The sequence below is a fragment of the Cryptomeria japonica genome, chromosome 9, assembly GCF_030272615.1.
Source record: "Cryptomeria japonica chromosome 9, Sugi_1.0, whole genome shotgun sequence".
NCBI classification, from domain to species: domain Eukaryota; kingdom Viridiplantae; phylum Streptophyta; class Pinopsida; order Cupressales; family Cupressaceae; genus Cryptomeria; species Cryptomeria japonica.
In genome coordinates, this window is record NC_081413.1 from 152621083 (window position 1) to 152635719 (window position 14637).

Consider the following 14637-nt stretch of genomic DNA (forward strand, 5'->3'; position numbering starts at 1 on the left):
GAAATGGACAATTTTTGATGTAATTCAACTAAGTCTTGCTTTGACATGCTATGAACATCTCCACATGGCTAGTGGGATCTCCTAAGGATAGCTTTATGATTTTCAAATCATCACCACAAGCATAGATACCATCAAGTTGATGCATATCAATGAAGGAATGATAATTGAAGTGAAGATTGGCTAAATAGATCTAGTTGACTACACAAGGCTCTTTACCATTGGCAAGGTGTTAGTAGTATGGATATACGAATTTCACCATTTATCATACACAAAGTCTTCCATTCATCTAACAACATGAAAACAAATTGAGAAGTGGAGACCATGCAAATTGTTGAATCAACATATAGAATTCACTATAACTTCAATGCAGTTTACAGGCCTTTTACAACAGTGTCTTGGCAACAATCTTTGCCTTATCTTCCTACTCTACTCTAATTATTTACTATTTGCTACTCTATTCTCTATTTGCTATTCTTTCTCTATTCTTGAACTACTACTATTAACTTTACAAATGAAGAAGTGGAGCCTTATATAGTGCTCTCATTACAATTTTGTGGCTCAGATCGATTACAATCAATGGCCAAGATCGAAAGATAGAAACCCTAATTAGGGTTTGTTACACCCATTGCAAAGCATTTAATGTTTGACCACTGATACAATTACATTTGATGGGACACATGTCCTATGAAAAAAGACCAATAGATAGTGACGTTAGGTGCCTCGAACTTTGTGTCCACATGTGGTAGTTATCTTCTTTGCAGGATGAGTTAGGTTCATTGAATCTGGACACCTTCTCATGAAATAATGTGATTGGATAAGTGACGACTGGGTGCCACCTCAGCTTGTTTGATCTTCGTAACTCATCACAAGTATGTGAAATGTAAATGAATGAGGCGTATCTCTTGATCAAAGAAACGGGACTCGGACTCGGCTCAGACTCGGCAAGGCCAAATCGGACTCGGACTCGGGACTCGGCTCCAGACTCGGCTGGACTCGGGAAAGTGAAAAACTCAAAAAATTTAGAGATTTTTTAAGATTTAAAACTTGTTTCATGCACCCTTTATTGAATAAGACACAATAACATCATCAAACTTGGCTCATTTCATTACATAATACATACACAAGTATACATCTATGATCTATCACATAAGCATAAACGCAAATTGTAGCTGAAGGAAATAACAAACATAGATATATAAATATTGTCAAATGTATACAATATTACAAAACTCATGGAATAAAAAATCCATGTCATCATATGATCATCATCAAATGTTCCATACAAATAACAAAGGTAAATACATCTACAAGCCTATGGCGCAGAGGAGTCTGCACCCTCCGGCCCCGACGTCGGCTCCGATGAAGGCCCCGGCCCCCTACGAAGGCGTCTAAGGTAGGTCATAGATGATTGGGCAGCCATAGCCGCTCCTCGTGACACCACGCCATGCTCACCAACATCAGGAACATCTGTGTCACTGTCACCATCTGTGTCACTGTCACCATCTGTGTCACTATCACCATCTGCCTCTGAATCTCCTCTCTCTGCTCGTGCTCTCTGCTCCTCCTCTGCCATGGCTACAGCCTCAGCCTCTATGTCTACCTGGTCGATCCAATCAGTGTCATCATCACTAAAGACAGCCACAGGATCTGTCTCAATGGCCCACTCTGCCTCAGGATCAACCTCATCTAGAATGATAGGAGAGATGTCAGCTAATGCATTCTTTCTCATTCTCAGGCGGAGGTTGTAGTGAATAAAGATAAGATCATTCATCTTCTCCACGGATAATCTATTGCGCCTCTTGGAGTGTATGTGCTCAAACATACTCCAATTGCGCTCACAACCAGATGCACTGCATGGTTGGCTCAAGATGCGAATGGCCAACTTCTGAAGATTTGGTGTTGTTGGGCCAAAAAAGCTCCACCAATTATTTGAGTTTGAAATGAGAAAAATAAATAAAATCAGTCTCTCATAAACTCATTTAACAATATACAATAAAACTAAAATTAAGCCTTACAATTTATTTTTACTTGGCATCATAGTTGTCCTACTTTCTTTGGCGATAGGACGAGAAAAGGTCTCCCCTTGTGCATTTGAGAACAACTGTAGCTCTCGCATAAGATCTGTCTGAGTACAACCAACAGGTGCCATCTTCTCCATGACTGAGTATAGCCCATCAAGGACCTCCGCATCAGCCCTGAAAGTAGGGCTAAAATGGAATGCCGTATTCAAATAATAGGCTGCTGCATGGATGGGCCTATGAAGCTGATGATGCCATCTCTTATCAATGATCTGCCAAATGGGACCATACTTGCTCTCATCTCCTGCATAGATAGATTTGATGCCCTCTTTCGCCCTATCCATGCCCTCATATATGTAGCCCATTGCGGGCTTTTCTCCATCCGCAACTCGCAACAAAACCACCAAGGGCTTAACAAACTGTAAAATTGAAAATATTGTGTAATTTAAAACATGAGCAAATAAGAGAATATGATGAATAAGTTATAAAACAAAAAGTTAAATAAAAATTGTAGAATTTATAAAAAAATTACCTTCACTATCTCATCACAAGGGCTCCAAAAGCCTCGCTCATCAAAAATGCAGTCTGCCATATCTTTCCCTGCTGGGGTGGCAGCATAGGATGAGGAAGACCACTCCTCACCAACAATCATACGTCTCAAGGCCATCTTACAACGAAGCATGGACTGCAATGTGATGAAGTTTGTGGCAAATCTTGTGATTCCTGGACGAGCTAACTCCTTATGCTCTGTGTATTGTCTCATAAGAGCCAACACCCATGAATGATTATATACAAATTTGCACACATTTCTTGCCTTTTCTACACGTCTTGACCCATGGAAGTTTTCCAATATCCTCTAACATGAGGTCAATGCAATGGGCGGCACATGGAGTCCAAACTATAGATGGGCGCCTCTCCATCAATAGTCTGCCTGCAACAACATAATTTGTTGCATTGTAATTAATGAGGTTACAAAATAGAAATTAATTTGCAAACAAAATTAGTTTGTAATCAAAAGTTTACCTGCAGCAACATAATTTGGTGCATTGTCAGTCACCACCTGTACCACGTTCTCTTCACCCACCTCATTAATCACCTCCTCTATCTGCTCACATAGGTAGGTGGCATTCTTGCAATGGGCGGAGGCATCAATAGACTTGATGAAAACGGTGCCCCCTGAAATAAAAAAATAAAGCAAGATCAATGATCATTCAATAAATCATTAAATGAAAAATAAAAAATTAATGCCTAAATGAAACTAAAATTAATCAATCACCTGCGGAAGAAACAAGAAAATTAAGGAGAGTTCTATTTCTCCTGTCTGTCCAACCATCAGTCATGATGGTGCAACCTTTAGTGCTCCATATTTGGCGTTGATCACCCAATTCTTTCTTCACATCATTCACCAATTCAGTCAAAATGGGTCCCCTCAAATCAAACTCAGAAGGGGCTTTGAACCCCGCCCCACAAATGGTAAGGGCATCAACCATTTCTTGCCAATAAGGTGACCTGTCACAAATAATTTTAATGAGATAAGTATGTACTATGTATAATGAACTATATACAACAAAAATTAATACGAACAATCAAATTATAAAAATTAAAACGATCAAACATAAAACATTTACTTGGCTGTGAAGAATGGAATACTGCCATAGATCCAAAATTTGCCAACTGCCATTTTAGCAGCATCATGGACCTCCTTGTTCCAACCCATGCTCTCAAGTGACTGTTGGGACCCAGGAGTAGTGCGAGGTGCAAAAAAGGTATCCAACCTAGATTTACGAATCCTAGGTCCAATGCTAACACTCCCACTACCACTGCCAGTGCTAGGAACATGAGAAGGGGCAGAGGCACTGGCACTGGCACTTATAGAAGCAGAACCGGAAGCATGAGTAGTAGCAAAATGAGTGGGACGATATGAAGGTAAGGAAGAAGGCCCTCCAACACAACCTAATTGTGTCCCTGTTCCTAAAGGTGCATGTCTCCCAATGACTGTGAGATCCTCTTTTTCTTTCCTTTTCCTTTCAATTTCTTCAACCATTACATAGCAATCACGTACGGCCTCAGTGACTGCTTTTGTGCATGGGTCGGCATCATGCCCACGCACACCAGCAATATGGTATTTCAATCTATATATGCCTCCATGGAATATTGTTTTGCAAAATATACACTTTGTTTGCCCTTTTCTTTGCCCTGGAAAATCCTCATGATATTTCCAAGCAGGGTCCTTTCTAATGGGAGGTCTAGAAGAGGACATTGTATGATTGTTTTGTGAAACTTGAGGCAAATAAGAATGTGAAGGTTGCTGCAATAAAACATTACAAATGCAAAAATAAATTAAGACATTCATTCTGTGTTGTGCATTCATAATTTCATTCTCATTGAACATTTTTTTCAAAAAAGCTAAAGTAGGGTTTGCAATTTTTTTTTTTTTAAATTGTAGGGTTTGTCAAACCCTACTTTAAAAAAAATAAAATTACAAACCCTGGGCCTACATAGTAACATAGAAAAGATTTTGGAATAAAATGTAAAACTTTCAAAAAAAAAAGAATAGAAAAATGAATTTTTGCATATAAGAAACAAAAAAATCTCAAAAAAACAATGTTACCTCTTAGAACTCTTGAAGAAAATTGAAGAAATTGAAGAAATCTTCCTTGCTGGTTTTTCTTCAATGCACCCTTGTTATTCTTTTTATCTCACTTTACTCCTCCTATTTTTGCAAATGAATGAAATGAAAGTCACTTTTAGGTATAAAACAAAAATAACACAAAAAAAACAAGTCAAAAAAACCATTTAAAATTGTTTTTTTTTTAACTTTTCATTGACTTCGCCGCCGGCAGAGTCCTAGGCACGGGACTCGCCGAGTTTGGCGAGTTTGGGCCAAACTCGCCAAACTCGGCGAGTCTGGCGAGTCTGGCTCCTGGACTCGGCAGAGTCCGAGTCCGAGTCCCCAGGACTCGGCGAGGGTGACTCGCACTCGGACTTGCCGAGTCCAGGCGAGTCCAGGCGATATTCGTTTCTCTGCTCTTGATACTCAACATTTCCAAGCGCTTGAAGTGATGATGACTTTGCTCAAATTGATCTTCTAACTTTGATTAACTCTTCCTATCTTGATCACTTGCATTCTGGAGCTTCCGTCTGGTTATATTAACACCGATTCTTGGATTTCTGAAGGAAATTCAAGATTGTGAAAATTTCCACCTTAAGTGCTTGACGTTGAAAGTTGCCCCCTTAATTGAAGTGTGCTTTGTGAAATCCTTTCCTTTGAGCAACTTCTTTGTATTCTTCTAAGACTTGAAGTGTTGCAATGAATCATCATGCTGTTCACGTTCTTAGTTTGCTTAGGACATATGGTGTCATTGCCTCGGTCGGATGGTGTCATTGCCTCAGACATACCCTGTTCTTGGCTAGGTCAGACGGACCTTGTCTTCTTCATCCTGTAAGAGTTGTTCAAATTAGTTTTGTGAAATGATATTTGCTTGCAGACAACCTGATTGTCTAGGCTAGGATTCATAACCTGAAGAAGGATATCAAACCCTTAACATGAAATGATCAATCTTACTAATTATTAATCCTTATCAATGCTCAAAAGATGATCAAAATATATCAAAAGAACCCCTTCAAACAAAACTTAATGAATAAAGGCGTAATCAAACATAGATAGGACTGAGCTTAATCCCGAATTTGGGAAATGCACTGTATCCTTAAACCTGCGATTCAAACAGACCAGTAAGCTGATTGGGTTCTCTATTTGGCGAATGAATGGCGGAACCCTTATCAAGTTCGTGTTTGACACAAATCGCTGATCTCCCAAAATGAAATTCACTGATTAACAAGTGACAAGTTCAATGATTATGTATGTGATCAAGTCGCTGCTTTGAAATACCAAATGTTGCCGATTAACATAAACCAGATTGGAGAGCGCTGTCATCTTGTATTCATCTTGAGACAAAGAAGAGGAAATTGCTGGTAAAAGAGATTGCTGGAGAATTTGCTGTTGCTAGGTGCATCCGCTGTGTATACAAATGATAGTCTCAGAATCGTTGGACAATGGAGATGAACCAAATCACTGTGTATTTGTAATTTGAACTTGGGTTTTTTAGCAATCAAACACAAATCACCAACCTCAAAATTGCATTGCTGTCTCTCATTAGTCAATTGGCTAATCAAAATAAGTTCGCTGTAGTCTTTAATTGAATCGCTTCTTCTTTTTAAATCGCTGCTAAGGGAAACAATGACATCTACAAATGCAATGACGCTGTCCCTAAACTTGCTGCCTTGGAGTGAATCCGCCCATCAATCATGCCTGGTTTTGATCAAAATCATGGCTAGGACATAAACTCGTTGTGACATTAGTTGAATCAATTAATGTCATTTGCAATTAAAACCATAAAGCAATGAGATCATAATCATTCAATGTGACACAGCTGAATGAAGACATATTATGAACATAAGGTGCCACACATTAAATGATTGCAATCTAAGCTCATGAAGAACTTCAAATTTTGTAACTTAATGTAATTGCCTTTGCATCATTGAATGCAATAGCTTGCATTGATCAAATTAACCCAATGTCTCACCCCATTCATTAAATATGGCTCAATCGCTCTTGGCAAAAAATATTGAATTTTGTATCCCATCTTGCAATTCATTAATCGCCTAGCTTGGAACTTTAAAATCTTTTGATTCTTTCAATTGTGATCACGCTGACTGCATAGCTTTTAATGATTCACATTGATCTTATAACACTATGGGTATCGTTTTAAATGTTTCATTTGTGCGATAATTCTTAGTAAATGCCTTTGATTTGTCATTTGAATCCTTCGTGGAACTCAAAATCTTCACTGAATAAGTTGCATGAAATGCTTCGTATGAATGTCAAGTGTTGAGATAGTGTTATTGAACGCTTGCAGCTTGTATGTGCTGGAATCATCATTGCTCTTCATTCATTGCACCCAGTGAATGACTTGCATTGTGCAAGGTTTAGCTCTCTTTTTTTCAAAATCGAACAAGGCAATAACACAAGGCATTGAAAGCAACGAAGGGATCATTGAGAGCAATGCACAAGGCGTTGAGAGCAATGCATAGGTCACTCTTCCTCGTGCACTTCTTCCAAATAAAAAGCTAATAGCTAAATGAATCAACAACTAACTTAGAAAGCAGAAAAGTGGGGGTCCCCATTTGCAATGAGGCGATGTGTGAAAACGTCACAACAAGTCCATCATCAACAAGTCATAAAAATATAATAAATGTACAAGTAAAATGTACAATACTGGAGACTTCAATAATCTAATCCAATATTCTTTTGCAATCAAAGACGAAAACATGGTCAAGGTGCTTTTTCCACCCAACCATGAAGCTTATGCTTCCCCAGAGAGTTGTTCAGTATATGTGTATATATGCATGCAATTATACATGCTTATGATTATAAAAATGCTTTTAAAGAGTCTGAATTAAGAGACCTATGAATCTGACAATTTATTTTCTTTTCTTTATGCTGAAAATAGCTTAATTTCTCTATTAGAATGAAATGGATAAATCTGAAAATAATTTGTCTTCCATTTGCCTATTGATATTGCTAATGGCTGAAAGTTAAATACTTTGAAGTGATGCATATAACTATATATGTATATTTATATGGGTATTTATACCCACATACACATGCATATACATACATGTTATATGTCGATATAAAATCATGCTGATATTATTTATTTTGGAACTATGATTTTTTTATTCTTGGTTATGATCGTGCATGTATGTACGCATATATGCACTAGTTAATAATGTATGCAAGTGAATGATAAAAGGATGTTCTCTTCGTATGTATCGTTAGATTACAAAAAAATTATTTATCATTCATGCAAGCTATGATGTTAGATTAGGGAAAGATTGTCTTCATGAGTGTTTGTGGAAAGTTCACCTTTCGGGATGAGTGCCAAATATAGGGTTACATGAGTTAGAATTTGCTTATTCCAGTTCTACTATTATTTACTGTATACGGTACATGCTTGGCCAAGCTACTTAGACCATTGAAATAGATGGATTTATTTATATATTGCTCACTACCATATCTTGGTATTGATCATAGCATGTTCTTGTATGATAGGATTATGCACGTAGATATATCAGGCACGCACTAGATTCTCTCCTGTTCTTAGATTCCTTTTTGCTAAGCATCTTGTGTAGTTTTGGTGGTTCTTCATGTCAAGAAGAACTCTTCGGGGAAGCGTAAGCTTTGTGGTCGGGTGGATAAAGCACCTTGACCATGTTTTCGTATTTGATTGTGCAAGAATATTGGATTGGATTATTGAAGTCCCTAGTATTGTACATTTTACTTGTACATTTATTATATTTTTATGACTTGTTGGCGATGGACTGCCTAAGTCAATTGTTATACCATGTTTAATCTTGTATTTATGATTCTTGATTTGGATATTATGTCATGCTATGATGTAGCATGTATTGAGATATTGCTCATATAATGGTGCACTTGAGATTATTTATTTTATGAATGATATTATTGAATTGATTACTTGATTTATGAATTGAAATTGGGTATAGGATCTTGTAGAGTTACACTTTTTGACCAATTTATGTCATGTCATGTCATAAGACATTTTTCAATGGAGCCAAAATGGAGCATCCAAGCTGGTGAGTGGACTATGATGAGCTTATGATAGGCGTAAGGAATATGCCATTGTTAGTGCATGGATTCATCTTGGGATTTGAGTGTTGGATTTTGACTAGAAATTTGGGTGTCACATTTTGGGTGGTTTTAGCTTATGGCTTCCTAATTACCATTTGATAGTTTTATGTAATGCTTCTCCTATTATTGAGTGCCTGAGATGGAAGTTTCATAGTGAGTTTTGTAGATATTTTTATGCTGTCAGAATTACTCCAAATCTCTTGTATGTAATACTTTTATAAAGGCTTAGACTCTGCAAATGTATTGTAACTATTTGATTATTGAATAATACATTGAGTTGCTTTAAAGGGGTTTTTTGCTCCCAATATAGTTTTCCCCACATAATTCACTATGTTATGGTATATTACTTTTGTGTTTATTTTCTTGTAAATATTTGATCAATTTAATTTTTTCACATACCTCCTCTCGTAGATTAGTGTAGGAGGTTGTTGATGGTGTTTTTATGAACTATGCAACACAGAATAAGATACTAAGTATTATATACTCTCTTGAACAAAGACTCCCAAATGCTAAGCTGCGTGATCAAGTGGGACGACTCCAAGGTTCTCGAATGTCAGGTCTTGATGTGCTCTTGGATAGACTTAGTTGCATATGATGTGATATTGCTGGGATCACAAGGTGGACTTACGTTGAATGCCTGAATGCTTGAATGATGCTGGAACTTGGGATTTCACTTAATTTAAAAAAAAGGAAAAAAGGAATAAGGTTTAGAAAGCTATTCTAACTCTAAGAATGTAAGAGCAAAGGACAATCTTTGGTGGAATTCAACTAAGTCTTGCTTTGACATGCATTTGAACATCTCCACAAGGCTAATGAAGAAATGGTAATTGAAGTTAAGCTTGGCTAAGATGGATCCAATTGACTACGCAAGGCACTTTACCATCGACAAGGTGTTAGTAGCATGTACATACGAATTTCACCATTGATCATACACAAAGTCTTTCATTCATCTAAATAACATGAGAATAAATGAGAAGTAGAGACCATGTAGATTGTTGAATCAACACATGTAATTTACCATATCTTCAATGAAGTTTACATGCTTCATACAATAATGTCTTGGCAACAATCTTTGCCTTCTCTTCCTACTCTACTCTAATTGCTATCTGCTACTTACTGATCAACTATTCACTATTCACTATTCCCCTTTTACAAATGAAGAAGTGGTGCCTTATATAGTGCTCTCATTACAATTCAGTGGCTCAAATTGATTTGAGATCAATGGCCAAGATTGAAAGATGGAAACCCTAATGGGGGTTTGTTACACCCATTACAAAGCATTTATTGTTTGACCAATGATAAAATTTGCATTTGATGGGACACATGTCCTTTAAAAATTCAACCAAATGGATGACGATGGTAGGTACATCAAACTTTGTGCCCTTGTAGTAGTTATCCTCTTTGTAAGATGAGATAGGTTCATTGAATCTGAACGCCTTATCATAAAATGATATGATTGGATAAATGATGACTGGGCGCCACCTCAGCTTGTTCGATCTTTGTAACTCATCACAAGTTGTAGTTGTAAATGAGGCATATCTCTTGATACTCAACATTATCCAAGCTCCTGGTGTGATGATGACTTTTCTCATGTTGATCTTCTAACTCTGATTAACTCTTCTGAAACTATCTCTTTTCTTGATCTCTTGCATTTTGGAGCTTCCATTTGGTTATACAAACAAGGATTCCTGGATTTCCGAAGGAAATTCAAGATTGTGAAAATTTCCACCTTGAGTGCTTGATGTTGATAGTTGCTCCTCACGCTGATTGCTTGCATCAATCTCAGTCATTGCTTTATGTTGATTGTTTGTGTCAGACCTTGTCTTGACTATGCGTGATCTTCATCGTGCCTTGAAGTGCATTGATCCTACTTCTCCTTGCGTGTTCTTCGTGAAATCCTTTCCTTCGAGCAGCTTCCTTGTATCCTTCCAAGACTTGAAGTGTTGCAATGAATCATCACGCTGATCACAGCTTTGGTCTCTGTCCTTGCTTAAGACGAATGGTGTCATTGCCTTGGATGGACCTCGTTCTTGCCTAGAATGCCTTGGTCCTCATTGCGCCTGCAGTCTTCTTCTATTCGTCTTGATGTATATGACTCCTATTCCTGCCTTGTATGAGCTTGAGACTTGACTATCCCATCAGCTGCCTTGTAGAGACTTGAAGTGCAATGTCCTTCTTGATGAGAGCTCTCCTTGCTCCAGCTATCTTTCACCTGTGAGCGATGCTTAAGTTAGTTTTATGATACGATAGTTGATTGCAAATAGGAATCGATCACTTAGGAATCCTAATCTAGAATAATAAGCCTAAAATCCTAGATTGCATTCTATTCTTTGATTGATCATGACCACTCTAACAATTCATTACAAAATCTCAAGATGATCAAATTGAAACATCTAAGACAAAACCTTTGTGAAAGCAGTATATATAAAGTTGGATCGGTCACAAAGATAGGCTTTGTTTTGTGTAAAACGATGAGGTGAACCTTATTTCAGACCTGCGATCTATTTCAAATAGATTGATTGCTTCAGTTGCTCTCTTGACCAAACTTATACGCCCAAACAAATATTGATCGCTGGACTTCCGACAAACTTAGATGTAAGCTCGGTGACCTTCCTTTCAAATTTGCTGATCTCACTAGGTGCATTCGCTGTCTGTCAAAGTCGTGTTGATATGAAACGACATTAATATAATCAGTTCTTGGACTTTTGAAGTTGCTGTGATGGTGTTTCTCTTTGAAGTAAAAGGTGGATCACTTTAATTCACTGTCATCATCAAACAACATTGCCACCTGGATTATGAAGTTCGCTTCAAACAAATTTGCTGTGGTTCAAACAGTGACAAGTTCACCACCTTTGCAAGATGAAGTGACTTTCAAATGAATTCACTATATGTCGCTGATGATAGACTAAGTTGCTGATCAAAAGGGGGGGGGGGGGGGTTGCTGGGCAAATTTTGCTGATCATAACTCGAAAATTGCTGCCGATGAAGATGGTGCAATTCGCTGATGAGGTAATTACAAATTGAACTGGATAATGAATCGCTAATCCTATTAGAATATCAGAATCGCCCCCCTTTATGAATTCCCCAAAATCATCTTTGTGAGTTACTGCATCTCCAAAATCGTTTGTGTATACATAACTTGAACAAAATCATCAACTCTAAAGTCGCATTGATGATCTTCAAACAAGAATCGCTTTCATGGATTTGTCAAAATCATATCGCTGTCTAGCCAATTCGATGGTGAAATTGATTCGCTGATGATCAGATAATTGAATTGCAGAGCTAGAAGCAATATCAATATTAAATTGCTCAAATGAAATGATCAATTTTGGACTTATAGCTATTTGGAGAGATCGGCACCTCATCACAGCCATTTTAGCGATTTTTATTCAATGTGTTTTGATTGGGATGACAAATATGTAAAGTTATTTCAATTTCAATTAAAAAACAAGTTATGAACTATGTATGCTATATATGGATATGAGGAATTATGTCAATGTCTAATAATTCTGATTTTTATCTGCAGGTCTGAAGGAGAGAGATCATTTAATGTTTTCTATGTCTTCTCCAAATGAATTCAATTGGCATATATATCATTTAGGCAACCGGTCAATTGGTGTATTGACCGGTCATGCCTTTTAGGCATGACCGATCAATGCACCCATTGATCGGTGCCTTTACATTTATACCATTAACACAATGCTGATTATCGGTTCAAAAACCCCCGATAGCATATTGTAATATCATAATATAATGACTGATCTATTTAATGAATCGGTTCAGATAAACATCAATGATTCAAAGTGCACGATGAATATAATCCAACCGGTGCATTTGTTAACCAATGTTTAATGCCAAATGAAGCGGTGCATTCATTAAACCCGATAACAAATATGCTCGATATAACTAAGCCCGATAACAGATGTGAATCGGTGCCAATGTTTATGCATCCGATAGCAAGTATGTATCGGCTAATTTAACCCGATAACTTAATGATAAGCAATGTTTGCACAATCCGATAATCATATGTAATATAAATCAGACATGAAGCATGTAGATGAATAACAGAACAGGAAGGTTAGGAAGATCTTATCTTGCATAAGCTACCATGCATTAACAAAATACCTTGACCATCTTTATTGAATATTGATTGCAAATGATAATTTCGATGTTGCAAATCATGGTGCTTGGGAAATTTAAACTCACCTATTCATAATCGATTTTCAAAGGCAAGATAACATCTATTAAATGCATTGCATCATAACCTCAAACTTTGCCCTTTCAATTTTAATCGCCCTTCAATCAGCTTATAAAGGTGAGCGCCTGTCATTGACTGCAATTCGATGATGTTTGATATAATGCTTTGAGTTTTGCAACTCAAGGCACCTAGTGCAAATAATCTTGCATTGTTGAATGCAGTCTTTTGTTTTTACAAATGTAGTGCACCCCAAATATTAAATATCACTTCATCATCCATTGAGTTTTGTAAGCCAATTGCTTAACCTAAAATTTTGAAACTTCGATGGTGATAGTGTTAGCTGTCTTGAATTAAATGATTGACCTTGAACTTACTACCGTAACATATCGATTTTGAATGTGTTATTTGTGCGACCACTCCTCAATTAATGCCTATCAATCATCATTTGAATCTTTTATAACTTGCATCCATCATAACACCAAGATTTCACCATGTGAGCTTGAATGTCATTGAATACTTGCACTTCGCTTTGTCATTCTCCTTTGCCAAGGTCACCATTTGTCTCTCCATTTGTCGTAACTATTGAATGTCTTGCACCGTGTGTAGATCAAGGCATTACTTTCTCTTTTTCATCTTATTCGAACTAGACTTGATCATGGGAATCGACTAATGATAGATCATCAGATTCAAAGGATGGGGTGCTTGGTCAAAGGACGGGGATTTGAGTTAGAGCGATTGATGTTCTAGTCTCAGATGGGTAGCATATTAGCTTAGAACACCTAGTGTTCTTGTCTTGGACAGCTTGCTTAGGCAAAGGACAAGGTGTTTGGTCAAAGGATGGGGTTTTGAGCTAGAACGCCTTGATAATAAAAAAGGGAAAAATGCTCTAAGTCAAAACCAATATGGTTCTAGCCTAGAACGACAAGCGTTCTAGTCTAGAACGACTCAACCTTTTCTCATGCCTTAGCCAAAATTCAAAAATTTTGCACGTCTTCGAAATAAAAGGTAATAGCTAAATGACTCGACAAGTAACTTAGAAAGCAGAAAAAAAGTGGGGGTCCTCATTTGCAATGGGGTGATGTGTGAAAACGTCACATCAAAAGCATATTCCACACCTCAGCTTCCTTTTATATATAAGGCAAGTTAGTTCAACTGTATATGTGATTAGGGTCACTTTTTCAAGAACAAGCTTACATTAGCAATGCCCTCAACAAGGCTTGAGAATAATTTGAAACAAAAATTTTAAAAATAGCATAGCTTATTCTTGATTGATGCTTGCTCTATTTAATTGGCACTGACAACAATTATTGAGATATAAAATAAACCATTAACTCTTCTCACCAATCACTCAAATATTTAACATACAATGGCGATTGGAAATTGATTGTTGTTTGTGTGATCTTGATGCAGGAGCATCCCCGGTTCTTGGCAATCTTGCATCAACCAAAAATATTTCTTTTCTGTTTGTTTTCTGTTTTGCAGTTTCAGCATTTCATTCTGCATTTTTTTGCATTGGCTCACTGGATCTTGTGGAGTTGGATTTTGCTTCAGGACATGATCATATTCCTTATTCCTAAACCGCAGAGCATTTGGATCATTTTCTGGCAAGTTATCAATTTTGGATTCCGAGACAGTTTTCTGGCACCGGAACTGTTTGGACCTATTTGCATTGGTAAATTTACCGGATCCCTTTCGTAGCTTGCGGAGCC

The 14637-nt window shown here is 37.3% G+C and overlaps 2 protein-coding genes across 2 annotated transcripts in view; one reads left to right on the forward strand and one right to left on the reverse strand.

The window, feature by feature from the left end:
- The window catches only part of LOC131059278 ((DL)-glycerol-3-phosphatase 1, mitochondrial), a 92846-nt gene that overhangs the window by 58063 nt on the left and 20146 nt on the right, over nt 1-14637 (forward strand). The window lies entirely within an intron of this gene.
- Nucleotides 2037-3593, reverse strand: LOC131059266 (uncharacterized). The gene is made up of 4 exons (XM_057992546.2): nt 3295-3593; nt 3042-3194; nt 2551-2949; nt 2037-2437 (listed from the first exon to the last, which is right to left on the reverse strand). The coding sequence occupies exons 1-3, from the start codon at nt 3506-3508 to the stop codon at nt 2804-2806; spliced, it is 513 nt and encodes a 170-aa protein (XP_057848529.2). The 5' UTR covers nt 3509-3593; the 3' UTR covers nt 2037-2437; nt 2551-2803.